General features: G+C 36.3%; 1 protein-coding gene across 4 annotated transcripts in view; it reads right to left on the minus strand.

Moving 5' to 3' along the window:
- Positions 1-25,912, minus strand: part of DCC (DCC netrin 1 receptor) — a 1,139,939-nt gene that overhangs the window by 126,871 nt on the left and 987,156 nt on the right. For all 4 annotated transcript variants that reach the window (XM_058692059.1, XM_058692060.1, XM_058692061.1 and 1 more), the window contains exon 16: positions 2,938-3,033. In XM_058692059.1, coding sequence (XP_058548042.1) covers positions 2,938-3,033 — 96 coding nt within the window. The remainder of the gene's footprint in view (positions 1-2,937; positions 3,034-25,912) is intronic.

The following is a 25,912-nucleotide window of genomic DNA, read 5'->3' on the forward strand; positions in this document are numbered from 1 at the left end:
AAAAGAGAAGCCTATTTGGTTCCTAATAGATGTTTTGGTAAGAGTTCATGAATTTTTGGCTAACACGCCAAAGTTCAAAGCAAGCTTTGAAAATAATAACATAATTTTGCATCTGGATTGTACTTCATTCAGACATTGATGAAACAGTTGAGAATAAACAAGTTCAAATGACACACCTCTTTATTCCTTTGCCCTCTTCCCTTATCCAGGCTCAGAATGTCTTGTTCTTGCAACAATAAGAAATAAAAAGCTCTACTGAAAACTAAAAACTCTTCACATACCCATTTGAAACTTTCCTCAGCTCTAATACTAATATATTCAGGATGAAATGAGGCTCCAGAGTGTGCCAACATCTAAGAGCATATACTTGTAGAAAGCATCATGGCCTGATACTTACTCCAGCCTGATGCATTTATTGCCTGTGATTTTTTACTTACTTTATGCTGTCCTCTTCCAAGTCTTCCCAAGGGAATACTTGGGAGAAGCTCAAAGACAGAGAATGTCTTCTCTGTGGCATTATGACACATTTATTGACAGAATTTCTCCCAGAGCCTTAACCTTTGATTCCATTTATTTGTCCTTTGTTCTCCATGATGTGGGGAAACACAATAAGTCTGCCACATCCAAGAAAATTGTATACTTTTCCTCTGGAAAGAACTGGTTTTATTCATTCCTCTTCAACCCCTTACTGACTCTGCTTCATTTAGAAAATGCCTCACACAATTTCTAAGTTTTGGTATCCATTTATTTCCCAGATCCATTAGGATTAGAGTCCAATCAGGAAAAAAAATAGTCTTATGGATCACTGGTATTTTAGAAACCACTCTGGGAATGCCATATGCCGAGGATTAAACAATGACAATAAATGTGAAGGCAGAAGTTAATGTCCCAAATGGTTCTTTTTGAGCAACTTATCTTCAGTTTATCTAAACTCTATTTTTACTACTACTACTACTACTTTCTGCTCAAAAATTGATTTTTGGGGGGGTGGTCATCTAAGTGTCCCTTCTTTGTGGGCTCTACTTTTGATATGAAAATAGTTTGAAACGACTAGTGACAGTATAATTTGTGTGGCCTGACCACAAGCTCAAAGTCCTGTTGATGAGCCAGTGCTCAACATCTTTCACCAGAGGCAGGAAAAAGATGGACTAAAAAAAAAATTATGGGAAGGACAAGTACAGCTAAAGTAGCTCGTTATTTCCCAAAGAGTCCTGCTGCTGGCAGAATAAGAACATAAGGGGAAATGAAAATTCTAGATACCTCCATCACATTATGTTTCCATTCTGGACCTCCACATGCTTCATCTCTCTGTGTTTGGAGATTGTATGTTTGACAGTAAAGATTCTCTAAGGTAATACTTCTTATGTGCCTTTCTGGGGAGACATGAGTCCCTTGGGTAACACAATGAGAAACCTAAACGGTCTCCCCAGATAAATGAATCTATTGACACATACCCCAAATTTTGCATACCACATTAGGCAGGTCATAGACCTTGAAAGATTCAAGGAGACTGTGGAATAACAACTTTGCCTTACAAGAAAATCTGGTTGAAATCAATAAAGTGATGGTATATTCTGGGAACCATCATATGAATTCATTTTACAACTGTGTATTCTTAAGATAGTCTATGAAAGGAGATCGTGAGTTTGGAAAATAAACTGTACAAAGTTTACATACATTTAGGGGGTAGCAAAAGATCCCACTATTTATTCTATTTTAATTTATTTCTCCTTGTCAGGAGGCATCTAGTAATTTTCCATGTCCTTCAGTTCTTGCTATGAAATCCTGCTCTCAGATCCTTTATTCTCATTAAGGTGAAGATAGCTGATGAGTTAAATGAGGTCTGAGGCTCGTGAGTTTTGAAAGGGGGCAGGATCGAAGTGTTCATTAAAAAGATGGACCTCTTGAGTTTTACTTTCAGATTTTAGACATAAGGCTCTTGGAGGTGATTGTGTGACTTTCTAGTGACTCTGAACAGCTCCCACCAGAATCTAGTGATTCTGAACAGAATAAGGGGGTACTTAATTCTATTTTTTTAAAGCAGGTTTCATGTCCAACATGGAGCCCAATGTGGGGCTTGAACTTACAACCCTGAGATCAAGACATGAGCTGAGATCAAGAGTTGGACACTTAACCCACTGAGCCACCCCAGTGCCTTGTACTTATTCTATTTTTGAGTAAGTCCAGCCTTACTCCACAAATAGTCTCCATAAATGTCCTGGATCTCACTCCTTTCTGAGTTCCTTGGGCTCTTTTTCTCTTGTGTGCTGCCTTTACACTCCAACTCACATAAGAATTCCTAGAGGTGTTAAACCTCAGAAGCAGCAAGTACTTCCAATGTCATGATGCTCTGGGCACTGTTAGAGTGACCTGTAGTTCCTGGTTCAGGGAAAGGCCACCTGTATGACTCAGCCTAGTCCAAACCAGTCCCAGGAGGTCAGTCCTTCCTTGTCATATTAGCTTGAAGGATCCTCTGTAGAGAAGCATGTGGCCATCTGGGCATTTGGTGGCTTTTATGTGGAAACTTTCCTGCCTAAATTGTGCTGATCTGCAAGATGAAACAAAATGCTCAGGAGAATGAAGAGTGGTATTGGGGAATCAAAGTATGAGCTATTGAAGAAGACAGAGAAGAAGAGATCCCTATTCTCGAAGCCCACATACTAATTTATAGACTGACTTCCTCTCAATTTTGAAAACCAAGAAAATAATGAAATATGTGTGTGTATATGTGTATACATGTATATCCAGACACACACACACACACACACACACACACACACACACACACACTCATAAGGCTCAGAACATGACTACATACATTTTGGTTTTTTTCTTTGTATTTTGTTTTATTTTGCTTTAGGCGTTTGGTTTTGTTTTTGCCACCACAACTCAAACACTGACTACCTTGTCACGAGAGGATTAACTATTTTAGCTTACCTGTTATAGATCTGGTGGTGGCACTTTCATAAAGAGGAACTCCTTCTCCTGCATTGTTAAAAGCTTTTAGGGAGATGACATAATGGGAACTTGACTCTGAAGAAAAACAGAAAGAAAATAAACATGTTGATTTATTTAGTGTACTGAAATATCCAGGATAAACATTTTCCCCCAATACAATTTAATATGATCTATTAAGTAAATTGTTGCTTAAAAATGAGTGAGTTTGCTTCTGGGAACTAGGTGGCGGTGGTGACAATACAGTTTTTGATCTTCCTGAATCTCCACAAAAAAAGAGACTGAATGGGGGTGCCTGGGTGGTTCAGTCAATTAAGCATCTGATTTCTGCTTAGATCATGATCTCACGTTTCATGAGTTTGAGCCCCACATCCGGCTTTGTGCTGACAGCTCAGAGCGTGAAGCCTGCTTTGGATTCTGTGTCTCCCTCTCTCTGCTCTCTCTCAAAAATAAATAAACATAAAAAAAAAGAGAGAGAGACTGAATGACTAGATAGAAAACCAAAAGCATCTGGATAATTACAGCAAAAGTAGGTGATGTGCTGTATATACTCTCAAACTCTGAAATACAACTGGATGTGGACAAACCACTACCAACCTTAGGACTTGCATGTTATCAGCAGCTATGTAGGAGAAATCAGAGGGAAGCATCAAACCTGAAAACAGGGTAATTCTAAAATAACCATCACCTAATGCTGGAAAATGCAGAAGACCAATCTGATAACCAATCTGAGTAAATACAAATACTCAAAAGTAGCTTGGAATATCTCCTCTCCAGAACAGGACTTATGCTGGAGACAAAGTACTGGGTACAGAGTTACAATCTGAGCAGACAGGAGTAACAGAAATGAAAGGGAAGAGAAAGTCTAGATAAAAGTAGGGGAGAGGAATAATCATGAAAACTTAGAAAGCAAGTTGCCATACAGTTTTCAGTGTGTATCAGGGGTTGGCCAACTTGTCTCATAAAGGGCCCAGATAGCAAATTTTTAGCTTTACAGATCGCTTTGTCTCTGTCATGTATTCACCTGTGTTTGTTTGTTTGGTTGGTTGTTTACAACTCTTCAAAAATGTAAAAACCATTGTTAGTTCAGTGGGGTCCAAACAAAAATAGGACCTGGGCCAGATGTGACCTACAGGCTCAAATTTACAGAGTCCTGAGCTCTGGCCCAATGAAAGCAACAGAAGAAGGAGCTGTGTGGATTTAGAAAAGCACATTAAACAGGAACATAGGGAACATAGGGAAACAGGTCACATGAAAGCAAGCAAGCAACAAAAGTCTGTTGAGGTTAAATGCCTTACAAAATAAAATGAGGAGAATGCCACTTCTATAGACAAGCACACTCCCAAAAAGGGATTGAAAATACACACGGAAAGTAGGTCACACCTGTGATTGACTATTTCAAAATGAGCTAAACCACATTAAGAAAATTAGATGCCAGATATTCAAGAGTAACATAAATTAGAATTAGAAAAAAAATAGAAGTGAGGTGGCATAACTCAAGAAAGAATAGGTAAGTAAAAACATAATTTTCAAAATAAAGCGTGACTGATGAACAAACAAGCTCAAGGAAAAACAAACACAAAACAAAAAGAAACGAAGAGAGAGTAAAATAGAATTCAGGAGAGAGTGATGCACAGAAGGAAGTTCTAACTGATGAGTAATGCAGTTCTAACTGATGAAAAAGAAAACCAAAGAAAGACAATGGAGTAAATACAAAAGAGTGGAATTCAAGAAATGTTTGGGGAGTTAAAAAAAATCTTTTAGGCATCTGGACAGAAAGAATACATGACCTATCAGAGGACAATTAAATTATGATCAGACTTTTGCACAGTCCCATTTTATGCCAGAGGGAATTGAAGTAATTTAGTTGAGATATTCAAGGTAATAAAATGTAATTCAAGGATTTTATAGTTAGCAAAAGTTAACTTTATTTATTTTTTTTTTTAAATTTTTTTTTCAACGTTTTTTATTTATTTTTGGGACAGAGAGAGACAGAGCATGAATGGGGGAGGGGCAGAGAGAGAGGGAGACACAGAATCGAAGACAGGCTCCAGGCTCCGAGCCATCAGCCCGGAGCCTGACGCGGGGCTCGAACTCACGGACCGCGAGATCGTGACCTGGCTGAAGTCGGACGCCCAACCGACTGCGCCACCCAGGCGCCCCGCAAAAGTTAACTTTAAACATGATGGCACACCCAAGCTGGTATCAACATATATACAACCAGGGAATGTTGCTTCCTTGATCCTGAGAGCTACTAGAAAATGAGCTTTTGACATCCTAAATGACCAAGGGAGATGCAACCCAATAGTTAACTGGTGAACAACAAATGCTAGGAACTAAGACGAGGTGAGAGTTAAAAGGAGAAGATTTTATTTTTGTAATGGCTACATGTTCTGACACTGTAGCTAGTCTATAATCATAAGTCAAAAATAAGAGAGAATAGGGGTACTGTATGCAAAAATAAATGTTTTGATAATTATTATTCCTGATGATACCATTATTCTTGTTAAGCTGAGACTAATGCAATATTGGATAAAGCAAATGAATAATCATGAGAAATTATAATCCTATCATCCCGTGTCCTTAAGAACCAGAAAATTAGTGTGGATTAAAGGACACACTGATGTAAAATAGAAGAAGTATATAAAGTCTTATGTTTCTAAAATTTAACTGGAAAAACTCAGTTTAAACTCGAAAGGAATTTTCTCTCTGTTGTAGTTCTACCCACTGAAGAAGTCTAGAGATATTGTCAGTAGGGGTGCTAACAAGCACCCCTAATGTCCCGATTAGGATTTTGAGAAAAATACTTTTTTGCACTTCAAGAAACAAGGGGTCCTTGAAAACCTGGTTGATTCCTGGACTGAGATAGGATGCATATCAATTAAGCCTGAAACATGTTGATGTAACCAAATAGGAAGCGACCAAAGACTAATAGGCTCATGTCAAATAGATTCAGGAATCAAATTGAAGAGGCTCCAGCAGACCAAAGATGAAGACAATCTGAGATTCAATAAAGGTAAGAGTTTCAGTGAATTGAAACCCAGCAAATACATGTGAATGTATGAATTCATAAAGATATTTTAAAAAATAACAAAAGTGGGGCACCTCAGTCGGTTAAGCATCTGACTCTTGGTTTCGGCTCATGTCATGATCTCATAGTTCATGAGCTTGAGCCCCCTGACAGGCTCTGTGCTGACTTTGCAGAGCTTGCTTGGAATTTTCTCTCTCTCCCTTTCTCTCTGCATCTCCCCTGCATGTGCATGCTCTCTCTCTCTCATAATAAATCAACTTAAATAAATAAATAATAAATAATAAAAGTTGGTGACTTCTGAGGTTGACAGAGAACCAAATTGTTGTCTTGAAAATTAGGTAAAGGATCAAATATTATGTGTTTCTTAAATAAACTCTATGACTGTGTAACCAACAGAGTGTGAGGGGAAGCATCCACTTATAATCTCATTCCAACTAACAAGTAAAAACCCAATGATAGAATTCAAATATTACTATTTTGCAGCTCTAATGAACAAAAGGATATGGGCATTAAGTATTTGTGATGGCTAAGATAAAATACAGATATCTAGGCACTATGTATCTCCGAATAAAAGAACTCCCTCCCTCTAGAGTCTTGCCAAAGGATGGAATCTACTTAGTCTGATCAAACCTCTAGATTCAAATGCCAGTTTGCAGGAATAGAGCAAAGAAACAGTTTAAGTCCAATTAATGATAATTCATTAAGCTATATATTTGTTGCATGTAGTTTTCTTTATCTGTCTTTTATTTAACAATTAAAAAAAGCTTTAAAAATGAGTGAATTTAGGGGCACCCAGGTGATTCATTCAGTTGAGTGTCTGACTCTTGGTTTCGGCTCAGGTCATCATCTCATGGTTTGGTTCCTGAGTTTGAGCCCTGCATTGGGCTCTCGGCTGACAGAGGAGAGCCTGCTTGAGGTTCTATCTCTCTCCCTCTCTCTCTGTCCTTTCCCAGCTCATGTTCTCTCTCAAAATAAATAAACATTTTTAAAAAATAAGTGAATTTATCTCTGACAGTGTTCTTTGAAAATTGATTAGATGACTTTTTCTTCATGAAATTTTATGTAACCTAAATATTAGCATTCAAGATATTGACATTCCAAACCACAATGAGCCACAATATAGCAAGAGGAATAGAATAAAATTATGTTTAATGTAGTCAAAAGTCTTCAATTAAGTGAATTGCTTCCCCTACAAAAGAGGATATTTATTTATTAATTTTTGCTGTGAACCTAGTTTACTAATAAGAAAGTAATCGGTCAACAGTGATAAATATTCTTGGCAATACAAGATTATTTATAAAAGATAGACCTCTGTTGTCAGTTTGCAACCATAATTCTGGGCAGAGAAAACAATGAACAATGAAAGATTGCAGAAAATTAAGCTGTACAATATATGACACTACTTGTGAACGCTATGTGAGTTTAGAGGACTGGAAAATTAGTGATGGACTGGGTCATCAAAGACTTCTTGGCAGATAATGGACTTGGAACTAGGGCTTGAGGATATGGGTAGGATTTAGAGATGGAAGGATAATAGAAAATAGAAAAAAATCTCAGGAAAAAGGCATATGTTAAAAATGCAGTTAGATGTGTCAGCAAAAATACTTTTCTAGTAGGAAAAGCATCCTTTATGGTTATTGAAATGGAGACGACGTCTGATTTCATACACATGACTTATCTGCACAATTACAATGTAAACAATTACATTATGTTCAAACTCTATATAATTGCCTTTTTGTGGGTAAAATTGCATTTGGTTTTACATTATACACATATAGTATATATTTGCATTTATCTATGTATTTATCAAGGGAGTGAGGAAGAGGTTAACAATTCCAAAACTCATGTGCTTGGGAATTAGGGTTTTGATTCTTGTTTGGTTTGGCTTGGTTTGACTTTTTAAATCTGAGGGAGAGAGAAAAGGAGAAAGGCAGAGAGAGGAGAGAGAGAGAGAGAGAGAGAGAGAGAGAGAGAGAGAGAGAGATTTAGTCACAAGGTGTGAGATACAATAGGGCAGAGAGGATGCTTGACAGTAATACATCTAAGTAATTCACCTAAGGAATGGAGCCACCACTCTAAGCTGTTATTAGCATGTGGAAGGCAGTCTTCTAGCCTATCAGCGTATGAAAGGTAGGCCACAAATCTATAAACTCAGATTCCTATATATACAACTACATGCAAATCTACACCTATTCATGGAAAAATAAATGATGAAGTCTGGGCTTCCTTAGTTAACATGTCAACCATAAGATCAACAGCAACAAAGTAGAAGCTATACTAAGGAAGTAAGGAGTGTGAAATAAAATAATAAAGCAAATCTCATTTATGCAAAGTGATTAGGTATGATTGTTTTATGTTGACTTCTCCATTTGGAATTCAGAGTGAAGGCTGTCTGACTTGATCAGAGGCTGTTCACTTCCTGCTCAGAGTTAACAGCTGAAGCTGTTAGCATGGTTTTTGGGACATTGCATTCATGCCTTCACCTCTCGGTCCCCACCTCCCAACTACCCAGTTTATACCTCCTTAGAAAACATACTCCGAAAGCCTCCATAGCTTTTGTGCACCATTGGCTTTCTGCCTTTTGGAGTGCATATGATGTCTCATTTAAGAGAAAAAAATGCATCTTACTTGGTTCATTCTCAAGTTTACTGGTTTGGATTTTTATCTCAATCTGAATTATAACAATACCAGTACCTCATCTAGCTGCTATCTGGCTTTTGAGCAGTACTCATCATTTCTTAACCTCCCCCATAGTAGATGTGACATAACTGTCATTTCAATACTGACACTTGCTTACAAGTCTCTGGTAATCTGAGTAATGGCAACTTCCCCCACTTAATGTCTAGCCATGGATATGCCAGCAAAGAGTCTGAACTTTTATAATTTCCTAGCTGTTGGATTAATGAATTACAAAATTGCCAATTTCCACAGATCCCAACTATGCTGTGCACATCCTAGGGGATAGCTAGCTTAAATTTAAGTAAAATGTGGTAATGGCTTAGCCTTGGGAGAGGTAAACAGATTTGCAATGGAGTTGTCACTGGCATAAGAATATAGTTCAGAGCCAACAGTCCTGGAGAGGATTTGGTCTGGTCTTTTCCTGTTTTCAGTTAGCAATTTAAGGACCAGGTAAGTTCACTGACTTTTATAAAGTAACAAAGAAATAAAAGACCTAGGTCAACTCCACAATCCTTTTTGTCTACTTTTTTTTCTTTTAATGAAAAAACCAATATTTCCTTTATTTTCCTCATATTCTACCTGCTCATTTACATCTTTTGGACTGTCTCTGGTCTCTGTATAGTGCTTTTATGAAACTGCACCTGGATCTCCTCAGGATGCAATAGGAAATTTTCATGCCCCCACAAATCTTGATCCAAAACTGAATTAGCCTGAACACCAATAACAAAAATATTCAGTTATTGTTTAATAGTGGATAGTGGGATATAATGCCTTGATCCCCTTTTCCATTGTGATACTGGCATCTCCTTTGAGTTTGTGTTGAGGAGAAAAGATGCTGGGAGCAACAGAGAAGGGTTTTCTCCCCATGCAAAAGGAGAGTGCCATTTACTAGTGCACCACTAGAGGGCAATGTGGAGCTATTTTTCTGCACATGCTCAGAGCTCTTACACTTTAAAACCAGTAAATCACAAAAGAATTGCCTAGAATTGCTCCCTCTATAGAAGAATGAAATGAGTTAAACACATTTAATACCATAATGAATTGCAAATGAATTAACCATTAATTGTGGTCAGACCCCATTGTTAAGGAATACATTTAATGACAATTATGACAGCAAATTTATTTTTTGGCTTTATTGAAATGATGCAGATACATGGCTTGAAAATGTATCAGTTGCTTCTGGAAAATAAAGTATAGTAGTATTTTCTCATTTCAATTCACTTTGATCGAATCATACTAAAATAACTTGGATTTTGGTGGATATCCATGGGAATTATTTTTAATTATGGAAAATTTGAATGGTTACACAGATTTCAAATTGTTGATCAGATTTTTATCACTATTTGGCCAACTTTTCTTACAGAATACATTGGATTGGGAAAAAGAAGGCTGAAAAATACTTAATAACTCTTTGAGAATCTAAAACACATGGCTACTAACCAGTGTCTTGGTTGTGGCTTCAAAAAAAAAGTGAATAAATGCACATTTACTGATTATAAGGGTTGTAAAGAGAAGGGATGGGTAATAGAGAGGATTCTTGGTTCTCCTTCCCTACACACTTGGTAGGTGAGAGACCCATTATTCTAAGACCTTTTGTTGAGGCTTTCCTGAAGGTAGTGAGATGAATGGCTCTCTGGGGCTGAGGGACTGAATCAAAAGATCTGTGGAAAGCTCCTCAGGGACTAAACCAAGATGCTGTACTTGGTAACAAAAGCCAGTGAGAAGAACATCATTATTTTTAATTAATATTTCGTGTGAATTAAATGCCACTGGCACGTGCCAGATTGACAGGTTGCAGTCCTTCATTCATTATAGATTATGTACTTCATCAGTGGACCTATCCATGCCAAGTGCTTGTCGGGGCCCAGTCTTCATGTTCCTGCATCTTTTGCCCTCCCCATTAGCACTGCCAACAAGTCAATTAGAGAAAATTAGAGTGGTAGCTGTTTTCCTAATGCAGAAGCCTGCTCATTGCCGTGAACCAGGCTACCACATGCATAGAGTACAGGCCACTGGATTGCTGTCAGATAGTAAATGTTATTGGACACCTTTGACCCCACTGGACCGGAACCATTTAATTAAGTATAATGGGTGTATAGCAAATAGAGCTGATTGCATTGATCTGTTAAAAGGATGAGTAATTCATATTCGAGAAAGATGCAATTTATATAATATATTCGATACTCAATTCTACTTCATTACATAAACTTCTTTGCAAATTTAATTAATAGCTAATCTAACCAGCACCCTTATGAAGATTTTGGTTTGTTTCATTTTGTTTTTCCTTTTCTAGTAACATTGTCCAAAGAATGGTCAGATTATACTATGACTTGCTTATTAACCAGTCTTGTAATACCAGATACTCAGCTAGTCTGTGTGAGTATTTGAGTCCCAAAAGAAGAGTTAAGAGAATTTTTTTTTTAACCTACCAAAGTCTATCACCAGGAAAGAAGTTAGGTAAAAACAAACTTTGTAGGAAATGTTTTCTTGCTTGGCAGATAGAAGATGCTTAACAAAAATTTGTTGAATTGATGAATGTATGAGACACAGCAAGGTTACATTACTTCATGAAGTCTAAACAGCAAGCCCTTAATCAATCTCAATGTAGAATTCAGATTTCTTGATTCCAACTTGCATTTTCTGATACTTGCAGGTTCATGAAAAACTAGTCCAAGGAGATTGTGCAACAATTCCCCTTCTCACTTGCAAATTCATATTCAATTATTCTTCATTCATTCATTTATTCATTTATGAATTATCACTGAGCATCTTCTGTGTTTAAGAGACAGTTTTAAGTTTTCTAGGTATACCCTAGAAAGATTATGGAAAGATGATGGAAAGAAGCCCTTATTTGCATTGATGACTTTTCTTCTTTTTTCCCATTTTATTAAGAAGTAATTGATACATATTATTGTATAAGTTGAAGCCATATAGCATGATGACATGACTTATACATATTGTGAAATGATTAACATACAGGTTCAGCTAACATCCATCTCATATAGATACAAAAAAAAAAAAGAAAAAAAGGAAAATAAAATCTCCTTGTGATGAGAGCTCTTAGGGTTTATTCTCTTAACGACTTTCCTGGATATCCTACAGCAGCCTTAGTTCTAGTCATCATGTGGTATGTAACATCCCTAGTACATATTTATCCTATAACTAGAAGTTTATACCTTTTGACCATCTTCTTCCAATGCCTCCTCCCCTACTCTTTTCCTATGGTGACCACAAGTCTGACCTCTTTTTTAAAATTTTTGTTTAATGTTTATTTATTTTTGAGAGAGAGAGAGAGAGAGAGAGAGAGAGAGAGAGAGAGAGAACGAGTGGGAGAGGGGCAGAAAGACAGAGAGAGGGATACACAGACTTGGAAGCAGGATCCAGGCTCTGAGCTGTCAGCACAGAGCCCAACGTGGGGCTCAAGCTCATGAATGGTGAGATCATGACCTGAGCCGAAGTTGGACGCTTATCCAACGGAGCCACCCAGGTGCCCCATCTTTTTCATGAGCTTTTTTTAAGGTTCCAAATATAAATGAGATCATACAATATTTGTCTTTGTCAGACTTCTTTCATCTAGCATGTCTCAAGGGCCATCCATGTTGTTGCAAATGGTAGAATTTCCTCATTTTTTATGGCTGAATAATAATATGGGCACTTAGATTATTTCCCTGTCTTGGCTATGGTAAATAATGCCATTATGAACATGGCAGGAGGGGGCAGTAAGTAATGCTATTACATAGATTGTTTTGAGTTTGCGTTGTCATTTCTTTTGGATCTATTCCAGAAGTAGGACTGCTGGATAATATGGTAATTCTATTTTTAATGTCTTGAAGATCCTCCATTCTGTTTTTCATTGTGGCTGTACAACTGACAGTCCTACCAACATTGCAGAAGTATTCCCTTCTCGCCACATCCATGCCAGCATTTGGTATCTCTCGTCTTTCTGACACTGGCCATTTGAGGAATATTGTAATGAAGAAGCTGTGTTGGAAGCTTAAAAACCATCACAGTAAAGTGTTCTAGAATCAGAGAGGCTTTGCGGAGAAGACGACAGTCTTGCTGAATCTTCTGGTGAAGAAAGGTTGAGAAGAAAGAGTGGGATAAACAAGTGCAAGCTCATAGTGTTTGTAGCATCACACACGCTAGGAGCAAAGCTTAAAGACAGCAACGGTTTCTTCTCTTCCTGGTACTAACATTTATTGGGTGCCTAATTAGGTGCTTTCTTGACTAACCCACATCCCTTATTTTATGTAATCTGTACCTTAATCCAGTGTCTGACATGTAATAAGTATTCAATTAATATTTGTTGAATGGAAGAATAATTATCCCCCTTTTATAAGTATAGGGGAGAATTTTTAATTCCAAAATTCAGCCTCTTATACTCTGCACTACTTGCCTTTTACAAGAAGAGGTGGCAGCTTGAACATTTTTTACACATTTTGAATTGGGCCGTTAGGGATATTAAATCCTTAGAACCATGTGGTCCTGAAAAGATGAAAAGAGGTTGAAAGTGGGTATACCTCAGACGCTACTGTAATTGTCCAGACAAAAATCACAAGGGCCTGGCCTGGAGTGGTTTAGTACAAATGAAGAGAAAAAAGATGGGTGTGAAGAATATACTTTGTAGCTGTGTTTGGAGGGGTAGTGGGGAAAGGGAAAAATCAAGAATGACTCCAAGATTTTGAGTCTGACAGTGAGATGAACTTATTGCTGGGACTAAGAAGTCAAGGAGGGAGAGAAAAATTGCTGTTTCTGTCTTGTTTGGTATAGGGAGGAAGTGGCATCACTGATAAAACAGATTGGATTTGGTCTTCGTGTAAGAATTGTATATAAATAACCTGTGGTATGGTGAACTCTTACTTTAAGTCTTGGGAAAGCAGTGCATCTACTCCTCCAGATACTCTCCCAAATAACTGGTTTCCTATTTTTTCCCCACTGAATTAACTAGTTGTCTTGAGGTTAATTTAGGCTCATACTAGAGATTATCTTCTTAGAGTTATTGGCTGGCTCTACCTTGGTGAATCATACCAAATTTATGCAGTATCTTGCATCACACTGAAGAAAAGCAAGCTGTTTCATGTATACAGTGCTTTGATTTTAAAAATATTTTTTTTAATCAAGTAGTTAGCAATATCCCAAAGTGGATAGGGCAGGGGTAATCATTTCCATTTTAGAAATGGTGAGGCTGGCGTCCATTTGCTTTCATCTCAACCAGAGACGATACAGGTGGAGCTGCATGTCTTCCACGTGCTCAGGCGTGCTCCTCCATAGTGCTCGGGCAACGAGGTCTGAGGTTTTCTGTGACCATTCTTCAGGGCAACTTTCAGTCACCAACCAGAGCAGAATAAACATTTTTCACCTGCTCTAGTTAGCGAGATCTGCTTTGGCAGAGAGCACTCAGAGTTGGAGAGATGATGGAGCAAATGCTTAGGTTATGAAGCACTACAAGCAGCTTACTAATGGAGGACTTAATGAAATAATTTCTCAACAAAGCTTTACATTAGGAAATTTCCAGAGACAACATAGTCAAACACATAAAAGTTTTCTTCTTGGTGTTCATATTTCTTGAAGAAAAGAATGAAGTAGATAAAAGACAAGTAGTTAATATTGTATGACCACCTAAGGACTTAAAAAAACAAAAATACTGTTCACCTATTAGTTAATTCAAGGAAACAAATCATTACTTTGGTTTAAAAGTCAAACTGATTCCCTAGCATAAATAAAGAATAAAATACATTAAAGTTTTTTTTTTGGTTAGGAACTGAAAGAGGAAGCGTATCTTTCCCTTTTACAAGTGCTTGCCATTCCTTCCTCTCTTCCTACTTCCTTTCTCCTTTTTCTTTACTTTCTGGGCTCATTCTCTTCTGACTCTCCTGATTCATTCCTTTGAGTTCCAAGGAAGGGTGAAGGGAATAAGGAAGTAGAAAAAAATAGAAAACAGAAGATATGAAGAGAAAGGCTGATAAGCATATGAATACACAGGTGCTGGGGAAAAAGAGTAGGTGTTACAATAATGCCTTGAGTCCTGGTTTGTGAGCATTTGGTGCAGGGGATACTGACCTACTATGCTCTATCATGCTTATCTTCACAGGAACCCTAAGAGATGGATACAGTGATGTCCCCACTCTAGAGATGAGAAAGTTCAGGTTTAGTGATGGTCATAGAACTCATTAAGAAACAGTGCTTAAATTCAAAGCCAGGTCTGTCCTACTGTCCGTGGGTCACTGCAGGATAAAGACTGAATAAGACAGGATGGGCAAGAGGCTCCAAATAGTTCGCACTCTCTTTGAAATGGAAAAGTAGAAATAAAGACACAACCAGAAGTAATTTTGGGACTTCACCATGCATCATTTTAAGTAGAGCCCAAATTAAAATTTTTACTTTTTAGTGAGGCACATCAATATCATATAAATACCATTTGATTTTCCCCTAACATGGTACACTAGCATATGTCATGGGGACTGTTATTTTATATTTTGATTTTGCTTTTTCATTCAATAAGTGTCTAAGACTGTGTGTGTGTGTGTGTGTGCGTGTGTCAAAGTAGCCTGCTCAATCTGTCAGGTTTTATATTCACTCAAGTTTCTGCCTTCATCTGGGTAATGTCTTTTGTTATCTGAATGCTGCCCTTTAATTACCCAGTATACCAAATAGATGATACTCAAACACTTAAGTGACATGCAGCCTACATGCATTAGTGAAGTATTTAGTTACAACCACAGTTATCATTTCTCCACGTACTGTTGCTTCTGGTTTCTTCATTATCTCAGACCAAGTGCCATTTAAGGTAACACACAAAGTACTATAAAACAGCATTGTCCAATAGCACTTTCTTTAATGATGTAACTGTTTCCTACCTATACTATCCAGGATGGTAGTTACCAGTCACATTTGGCTATTGAGCACTTAAAATGTAAGAGACTGAGGAACGGACTTTTTTCATTTTATTTAATTTTGATTAATTTAAGTTGAAAGAGTCATACATGGTTATTGCTTTCCATGTTGGACAATATACCTATGTAGTAGCTCTGTTTACCCTCCTCTCCAGTGGTGTTGCCATGGTTACCAGGGGCTTGTGGGCAATGTAAAGAGCAGATGGAGCAGATTCATCGTGAGCGCTCCTGCTGCTATTTTTCTCTTCAAATACGAAATAACACTACCTATACATACTCTGATTTTATAGTCTGGGCTGAACTTTAATTTAATAGGTTGCACACAAACATTACACTTAAAGGTAAGTATAAAGCATTGTTTTGTATATGACTCAATATCTCATATACATCTTAATTAATTTCTATGCCCATGGTACTAAAATTACCATAACTAAGAAACTCTTAAGTCCTCATAATTTTCAGTTCTGTGCTCTAAAATTTGGACTTGTTGCTATTTCGTTAGATACTCAACTCAAGAAAATATGACTAGATGGAAAATAACTTTGTTAATAATAGAAAGGAACATTAAATGAATGATAATTCTAAGGTAACTGTAAAATTGAACTAATTTTTTAACCTCTTGCTTTAATAAAACATAAAGGAATAAAGTCAGAATAACTAGGTAAGAATAAAGACCTGGTAAATATAATAACTACCAATGGTAAATGGTACAAGGAATGCAGCATTAGACCCTTTGATCACAAATAGAGCTTCTGACCTAAGTTCCCAAGAAAATCAACTAGTGTTTTAGTTACCCACTTGGATTGTCTTGGGGTGAGTGGGTAGGAGAGGGAAGGAAACAAATTAGACAAAATCAAATGGATTTACAATGAGCTGAGCCAAGAGTCAACTGAATGTCAGCATTAATGGTAATATTCAGTAGATATATGGGAAAAGTAAAATAATGCTGTCACTATCAAGAAGGCAATGAAATAGGAAACAAAATAGACTCTTTGGTCCCAGAAAAATATATTAAATTATATTACTGATATAGAAATGGAGCATAATTGACAGTTTTATACATGATTGCTTTAAATGGACCTTGATTGTAATACAACTTCATGTTCGGAAAATTCTGAAAGATGGTAGGCAAGGGGAAATAGTGAGTAACAACCTATCCACTTGTGGGGAGACAAGCATGTGGTTAAGCTGCTTTCTTTGACATCTTGTTTAGTGACACCCAGGAAGAGGGTACCTATATATAGGAGAACACTTAGACATGTAAACTCTAAAGGGGCTACAGACCTAGAACACGGCTGGATGTAACCTTACTGAATTCACAGAGCCCCTAGCTTTCAGTGAGAACCACTGAACTCAGAGTTAAGGCTAAGGACAGAGTTCTTCCTTCTAGGTCAGATTTCAACCTAAAAAGTGAAATTCAGAGTGGTAAACTCATGGCAGTCGGATTAGGCATACCTGAGTTTAAAATGAGTTTGATTACTTAAACGGTACATACTCTTGACCAATTTTCTAAGCTCCATTTTTGTTTTTTTAATCTGTAAATGTCAAGTGTAATATCTTTATTTTATATATGTATTATTGATACTGTATTTTAAAATTACTAGATACTGGTTTGACATTCAATCAATGGTGTTTGTTTTATTATTTTAACCTGTATTGATTGCCACCCCTTATAACTATTTATTATATATTTAATTAAAACTTTGTTCACTTTTTTTGGGTCATAACTTTCTCTTTGATGCCTATTCTGTCTCTTAAAAGTCTGCAAGATCATCCTGATGGTATAGCTGTGAGCAAAAGCATTTCTATTTCACCGCTTCTAGGACTATGCAAAAACATTGAGAATAAAAACTAATCTGACTCTGTAGATTAAAAAAGAAACACAAGCATTCTTCCAGGACTGGTCACTTTCTCTCCTTCTGACACCCATCAGTGCCATTTCCTTTGAAAATCGTAGACTGGGATTATACTTCAGACAAGGTGGCCTAACCCCAAGGTGATTTATAAGGCAAGAGATATCTCTGGTCTTTGCTCCTGGATATTTGAATATACCATTTATGGGAGAGACAAAACTTAAAATAGGATGCAAGTACAAGAATAATCTCACCATTTTCAAGATTTTTTTTATTCATCTGAAATATTGCTTTATAATTTATTGTTCATCTTATATATAAGATTTGGCCTTGAGTCACTGTTAATTGGTATATTAAATTATATCTTCCAATAAAATTTTCTATCAGTGAAGAAATTCAAGAGGACATGCTGTACTTTCTAAAAGAGATTTCAAAAGATATTTCTAAAAGACACTGTCAACATCAATATCACTATCTAAGTGTTTAAAATCCTAAGGAGTCACCCAGATAAGGAAGCACTCACTTCTTTCTATAAATTTGATTCTGTTGGTTAAACATCATAATATGCTGTGTACTCCTATCAATGCTACACAGCTAAAAGGAATATTCTCATTTTTATGTTATATTTATTTCAGCCTATTACATTTAGAAGTTTTTATGCATTGTGGAGAAGGCAAAGATCAAATCTAGAAAATTAATTTAGAAATATATATAGTTTCTCATTAAACTGAGGGTTGATGGGGAGTGGGAGGGAGGAGAAAGTGGATGATGGGCACTGAGGAGGGTACCTGTTGGAATGAGCACTGGGTGTTGTATGGAAACCAGTTTGACAATAAATTTCATATTAAAAAAAGAAATAGATATAGGACTTGTTTAAATACTATTTCTCGATTTTGTCAAATATCAAAACTATCTGGGTGTTTTGAAGACTACATAAATTTTAAAAAATTATAAAAATATAATAAAGAGTTCAGATTTCAAAAGATTGCTCTAATTATTTTGTTGTTCATGAATTTTACTTTATTAGGTATTACTTAAAATAGAAGGGACACCAACAAAGACTAAGATTTTTTTTCCTTTGTGAGTATAAGCAATTTTTCTTGTACTGTAATTATTATAAGATAATTTGACTAAAAGAAAAAATTAGTAAAGTAGGGAAGTAGAATTAGATATTTAATAACACAGTATTAGTTTGAAAGATGAATCAAGAAATATTTTTTAAAAAAGTATTTTTCAGTGATGAAGGTTAACATGTTGATGTCCTTTCTAGCATTCAAGATAACCAATATTTAGGTATTAACTGTATATGTCACAGATATATTGTGTTAGTTAGGATACAACCAAGCTGTTATAATTAAGAAAGACCAAAATAGAGCAGTGCTGGTCATGTGACTTTGCCATCCTCTGTGACTTCCATCTCTAATTCCTGGTCATCTTGTGGATAGCAAGAAAAAGAAAGGGGTCTGAGTACTCACATGTGCTCATGCATTCTGGGGGGGGACAAAGCCTGAGCATGGCAATGTCACATTTACTTCCTTCATTGGCCAGAACTTAGTCATGCAGCCATCCACAACTGTAAAGAAGGTCACACATGAAACTCATCTTTGGCTAGATGACAAAGTGTCTTGCTGAAGTCAAGTAGTTGGGTATATTGCTAAAGTTGCTGCCTTTGGATGAAATTAGAAGAGACAACCCACGGAAAGTTCTTTTCAAAATAGAATAAGATAATTACCAGGATGATTCAGAACAGTGATAATTATTTATACATGCTTCCTCTTTTAATGCACACACATTTAATGCTCATCATAAGAGATGAGCATTCTGATTCATTCTGAAGACAGGGGACATTTTTCTCTATTTTTATATCCTTAGTGCCCACCATAGTTTCTGGCATGTGGTAAGCACTTAAAAAGTGTTTGTTGAATGAAAAATTAATGGGTAAATGAAGAAATTTAAAGGTAAAAAATTGGTACTCAAAAAGATTAAATATCTTTGCCAAGGTCAAACCGCTTATATCTGGTAGACTCAGGATTCAACCCGAATCTATTTGAAGTTTTTCTCCTAAGCGATTCTCCTGTGAGAAAGTTCCTGTGATAAAACAAGCCATCTGCTTGAGAGAAGCTCTTCCTCCGTAAACTGAAATATAAAATCTGTAATGACTACAGCTTTGTCAGCAAAAGATTTGTTGTATTTCTTTTGTGGAATGTGAAAGATACTCATGTTGGTGTCATAAATTTCCTAAGTAATCACCCAGTGTTCTTTCAGCCTTTTTGATGTCAGGAAAGTCTGTGGTTGACTGATTTTCAAATGAATAATTCTAACAAGTAGGCTCATTTCTAATGTGCTGCATTTTTGCTTATGATTATAAATAGTAAGGTTAACACCTGATTAATGGCTGTTTTAACAAATGCTCAATACTAGAACACTCACATATTCCTGGTCTCATCCTTTACCCATCAACTATAATGATTTCTAACTGATCCCTTCAAAAACCATTAAATCTGGTAATGGACTAACTGGGCTCCCATCCATGGTTTTAAGTATTAATCCTCACTCGGGAAATGAAAAGTTTGCTGCTTTTTCTTTATCCTTGAAGGTAGAATTCAGAAAGAGTGCTGAATATTTAGCATAGGACAAAATTTCCAACAATGTGAGAAACATCATGATGAGGGTGTGTGTGTGTGTGTGTGTGTGTGTGTGTGTATGTGTGTGTGTGTACACATGTGGGGAGGGCTACAAAAGTGTTCAAAGATTATGTCTAACATTTACAAATTTGAAACTTATGAAGCAATGTATATAGGAAAACAAGTTGGTAAATGTGATATCTGGATATCATCACATTATCAACACATATGAAAGAGTAAAAGACAATTTGAAAAAATACAAAAATATTTCCCCCCAAGTTATTTTTGCCTTATTAATGTGGAAATGTTTCATAAAAGTTGGGATTTTAGAATTCTCCAAGTTCCTTTGCATTTTGTAATATGGTATAGTAGGAAAAACCCTTAGTGTTTGTGATGGTTAATTTTATGTGTCAACTTGACTGGTCACAAGGTGCTCAGATTAAACATAATTTCTGGATGTGTGTGTGTGTGTGTGTGTGTGTGTGTGTGATATTAGCATTCAAACTGTTGGACTGAGCAAAACATATTACTCTCTGCAATGTGTGTGGGCATCATCCAATCCATTGAGTGCCTGAATAGAACAAAAGGTAGAGGAAAGAGGAATTCACTCCCCTTCTTTTTCTTGCCTCACTGGTTGAGTTAGAACATTTCAGCTCATCTTTTCTTACTCTTGGACTAGGATTTATGGCATTGGCTGCCCTGATTTTCAGGCCTTTGAAGATGGACTGAATTCTGTATCACCAGCTCGCCAACCTTCCTAGGTCTCTAGCTTGAGTGTGTGTGTGTGTGTGTGTGTGTGTGTGTGTGTGTGTATGCATTATATATAATATATATCTCCTATTCATTCTGTTCCTCTAAAAAACTCTGACTAATGTAATGTTCTCCTTCTGTCCATTCTCCACTTTTTCTTCAATCAGAAAATCCATGAACATGTGCTGGGACAATGTTTTAGCAAAATAAAGATTACATTTCCCAGCCAAACTTGCAGTTATGTTCTCATGAGAAAATGGGGATGATTTTTCTCTAATTGTGGAAGCAGAAAAAGAAAAAAAAAGACTTTATAAAAATATATGGTAAGTGGTTTACATACATTACTTTTTAATCCTCCAAATAATCTCAAGAAACCTGTGTTTTGCTTTTTTTTTATTTGGCAGTGTGGAAATTGAGGCTTAGAAAAACTCTATTATTTGTCATTGCTCTTCTGGATACCATAAAAAGGACCAGATTCTAAATTAAGTCTCTGATTCCAAGTTTAGTATTCCTTCTATTCAGCCATAATTGGCAATATTGCTTCTCTCTTTGGCACTTGATACATGTTGATAGAATTGCTGATTTACAGCATTAAACTCTAAACACACAAATGCTCCAATAACTCTATCTAATTAGCTGAACAGACTTATCCAAGTAATTTTATTTTGCTGTTATTATAATGTTAATGATCTTGAACAATTTATTTATTATGATTTTTGTACCTCTAAATGTATCTCACTGATAACAACCAATTCTCATCTGTTCACTGACTCTTAGGGAATCAGGCAAAGCACTGGAGGCCCACACTTCCATATGAGGCAACTTATTTTCAGAGAAAATAAATTGTTCTACTGACAATTTACTATAGAAGTCATCACTGTTCAATTCAATATATATTTTAAATAAAATACAAATTATATATATTCTCTCCATATTATGGGCAACTTTGGATAGCTGAGGTGGGAGACTTCAGTTGAGGAGAAAAAACACATAGAAGAGACAATGGACAAAGAAGCATAAAGAGACTTTGTGTGTGTGTATGTGAGGGAGAGAGACACACAAAAAGAGAAAGAGAGATAAGTTGGGCGGGGGGAAGTAGACTTTAAACTTCTGTAATATTCATGAAAAACAACAAAAAATGCCTGAAGAATTATCAGGTACTAAATGCCTATGAAAAATGACATAAGACTTCAGAAAATTACTCTAGAACTTCAGACGGATTGGCTCCACCTGCTAGGTACATTTCAAAGCTGTACTTGACTTTCACAAGATAGCTGTAGAAGATACTGAAGCTGATGTAATATGATAGCATAGTTAAGAAATGCTTTGAGTCAAGCCGTTTGAGTCCTGGTTCTGTCACTTACTTGCTAAGACATTTGGTGCAAGTCATTTAAGCTTTCTTTGCCTTATTAACCCATCTATAAGATGGTGTCAGTCAGAGCACTCTTCTTCAGGGATTATTGTTGAGGATCCAGTAAGGCAGGGCATATTTTATTGCTTGGAAGATATTAAGTGTTCAATAAATGCTATTCTTTGCCATTATTATGGGCTGTGCATGCCCTCTAGTCTTTGTAAAGCACATATTAAGTAAATTTCTTAAGATTTTAATATATAGCAATATAAACAATGTTTGTTTTATTGAACATTATTAGTATCAGTTTCCCTCTTGTTTTCTCCTCATATACTATAAAAACTCAAAATAACTATAAAAACTACTATACAAACTTCATCAACTATAAAATATAGTTTACAGAAAATAATAGTCTTTGCATAAAAAAAGTTTCAAATGTTTATAGTAATAGCCTATTCAGAAAAGAGAAAAAAAATCTTAAACCAAATTTAATTCCTGAAGACACATAATACTTGTTTCAAAAATAACTTCATCCTCCACCACGCCACCGGGACCTATTTTCTCCTCCCACACTTGTTCTTCTGAAGACCAGGAGTGCTTGTTACGCTCATTTGACAGATTGAGGAAACCAGGACACAAAGTCTAAGTAACCTGACCAACAACAGAAAAAAATCACTGCAACGTATGCACTGGCATTTTGAAACTTAAAAACATTTCCCACTGTCATTCAGACAAGTAAAGGACCAAGAGAGAAATGGACATTTTCAACCTGTTATTGTCAAGAGATGGAATATCATACTACTTTTATAAAAATCTATAACTACTCGTTATAAAATATTCTTTAAATACATTTCACTTGACATTGACAATACATATGTCCATGCTTTTGGTTTCTGTATGTCATCAGACACATATCCCACAGTTGTGGTCAAAATAATAGCTTCTAAAAATTCACAGCAAGTTCAAATAATAAAAGATGGTGTGGCAATAATATCAGAGATTTGGAAAAAATAGAAAGTAACAATTAAGAACTGAATTGTTACTCATAATTGTGAGATAACATAGTAGTAAAGGACTTTAATAGGATTAAGGTCAAGCATAAGAAGAAAATCTTTCTGCCCCAATCCTACATCCTCTCCATAAATATAGATTTGTCTAGTAGTGTTCTCTGATTTCTGCTCAGAGATGACTAATTGATGTGTAATACTTGTGAATTAGATTACCATAAAGATAAGTCATTTACTTTTATTCTGGTGGGTATAATTCCTGGCTCTGCTTTTATTTATTTATTTAGAAATAATTTGATTTCTTTACTGTAAATACGCCTTGCTCTTAGCTTGGAAAAACCCCAAAACCAAACAAACAAAAACCCTCTGTGCAGTATTCATTGTATTCCATCCAAGTGTCTTTTCTGTCTCTTCTTGAAAAACAAAGGCCTTGGTAGACAGGAATAAATGCAAGGTTGGTATTCACTTCCTAATTTGCTTGCAGACATTAGCATAAGAGGTGTGGCTGACTAGCCAGAAGAACACAATTCCTTTGGATAATTGAGATAATATTCCCTTGACTGCAAAGTGAGAACCATCCTTCTTATGCATCTAATGCCACCACCAAGAATCTTCTCACACGGTCATTTCCTGCTACTCTAATGCTTTCTTTTGCCAATGTTGCCTTTTGGGTTCAGCTCTTTCTTAACTTTTCATTATTATTATTATTTTTTTTTTTTTGAGTCAGAGAGAGAGCATGAATGGGGGAGGGGCAGAGAGAGAGGGAGACACAGAATCGGAAGCAGGCTCCAGGCTCTGAGCCATCAGCCCAGAGCCTGACGCGGGGCTCGAACTCACGGACCACGAGATCGTGACCTGAGCTGAAGTCAGACGCTTAACCGACTGAGCCACCCAGGTGCCCCTTTAATTATTATTATTATTATTTAATATTGGTCATGCTGCTTTAGAAAGTGGATGGGACCTGATTCAGGAATTTAAAAAAAAAAAAGGAGGTTAAAAAAGGAGCTATTTTTATTATTGTTTTCCCAGGGCTGTTTTAACAATGTATATCAACTTGGTGGCTTAAGTTGAAAATCTATTCTTTCACGGTTCTGAAGGCTAGAGTCCAAATCACAGTGTCTTCAGGGCCACATGCCCTGGAGGCTCTAAAGGAAAATCCTTCCTTGCCTTTTCCAGCCTCTGGTGGCTCCCAGCATTCTTCCTGGCTACACTGTCCCAGTCTCTGCTTCTGTCTTCACATGATCTTCTCTTCCTCCCTCTGTGTGTCTCTTATAAGGATATGTCCTTGGATTTAGGGCCGTCCTAATAATCTGGGAGAATCTTATCCAGAGATCCTTAACTTAATTATATCTGCAAAAACCCCTTTTTCAGAGAAGGTGGAAAAAGCCCTTTTTCTAATTCACAGGTTCTGTGGTTTAGGAACGGACATATTTTTGGTGGGGCCTCTATTCAAACCATTATACTTTATAAAGAGGCATATCTAAAAAACCAGTGACTTCTAAAATGTCACTTGTCTGCTAATTGTTAAGAAAACTATGTTGACAGTCACTCAAATACTTCTAGAAAAAAAATGATCCCTTGCCTCAGAACACTATGACTTCTCAGAAATACTCTAGACTATCAACACAGATATTTAATCTCTACTAATGAAATAAGTGGTTTTCACAAGAGATTTAAGGGGGTGAAAAACTTGTTGTAGTTCTGCTTTACTTACTGTTTACATAAATTAACATATAATACAACAGTAGAAATACAACCCAACTTGCTCGTCTTTAATGATTTATAACAGAATCTGTTATTTGTGAACTATATGGCCATTTTTTTCTTATTCTAAAGACATAGTAAAATGTTTAGTTTAGGAAACAGCCATTCTCACTGAGTAGAATTTAAGATAACATATTTCCAAGTATGATTAAAATGTTTTTCTAAAATCTGGGCTATGCATCACCAATGGCCCCTCCAAAGCGACAGTGTTATTTAAAAAAATATGAAAGTAATTTACATATTAGATATTATATCTGATTACTTGAACCAATTAATACGTTTCAGAATAGACATTGTTAGAGATAATAGATCTGTTAAATTACTGTCCTTAATTTGTTAATTGACCTGTACTAGTCTCATGACTAGTATATGTCTTATCCTCCACATATGTCCAATGGAATACTGATCACTAAAACACATATACCCACACACCTACACCCATATACACAGAATATCTAGAAAACATACACATTTTTGACGCATTATCTAATGAAATAATTTGCCACTTTTTAAACGTAGATTTCTTTAAATTCTTGGCTATATAAATCTTAATTATCTAAATCTCAACTATCTGTCCCATATCCTGTTCTCCCCTTACCACTACCCCCAAAGCAATTAAAAGCCCAGGCATAGTCTTAAGAAAGATAACAAAGTTTTTATTATCACTAGCATCCTTGGATATCCAGGGAGAAAGCCAGGATATAATGTCAAGATGGCAGGGTAAGTCAGGAACCACTCAACTGTGTACTGATTAAGGACTCTCCAAAGTAAGTAAGGGTGTCAGAAATTAGACTCCAAATGTCCTTATAAGAATGTCAAGTGCTCCACCTTGAGAATTCTGGATACTGAACACAGCATTTAAAGAGAATGACCAAGGCATAGGGCACAAATGGCCAGTGCTAGCTAAGATTAATTTACTAGGCCTACACCTCCTTTGCTTTCTCTTGACTTTATAATCTTGTACATACCACACTGTATCTTCTCCTATGAGAATGAATCCTATCT

The sequence above is a fragment of the Neofelis nebulosa genome, chromosome 11 (genome assembly GCF_028018385.1).
Source record: "Neofelis nebulosa isolate mNeoNeb1 chromosome 11, mNeoNeb1.pri, whole genome shotgun sequence".
Lineage (NCBI taxonomy): Eukaryota > Metazoa > Chordata > Mammalia > Carnivora > Felidae > Neofelis > Neofelis nebulosa.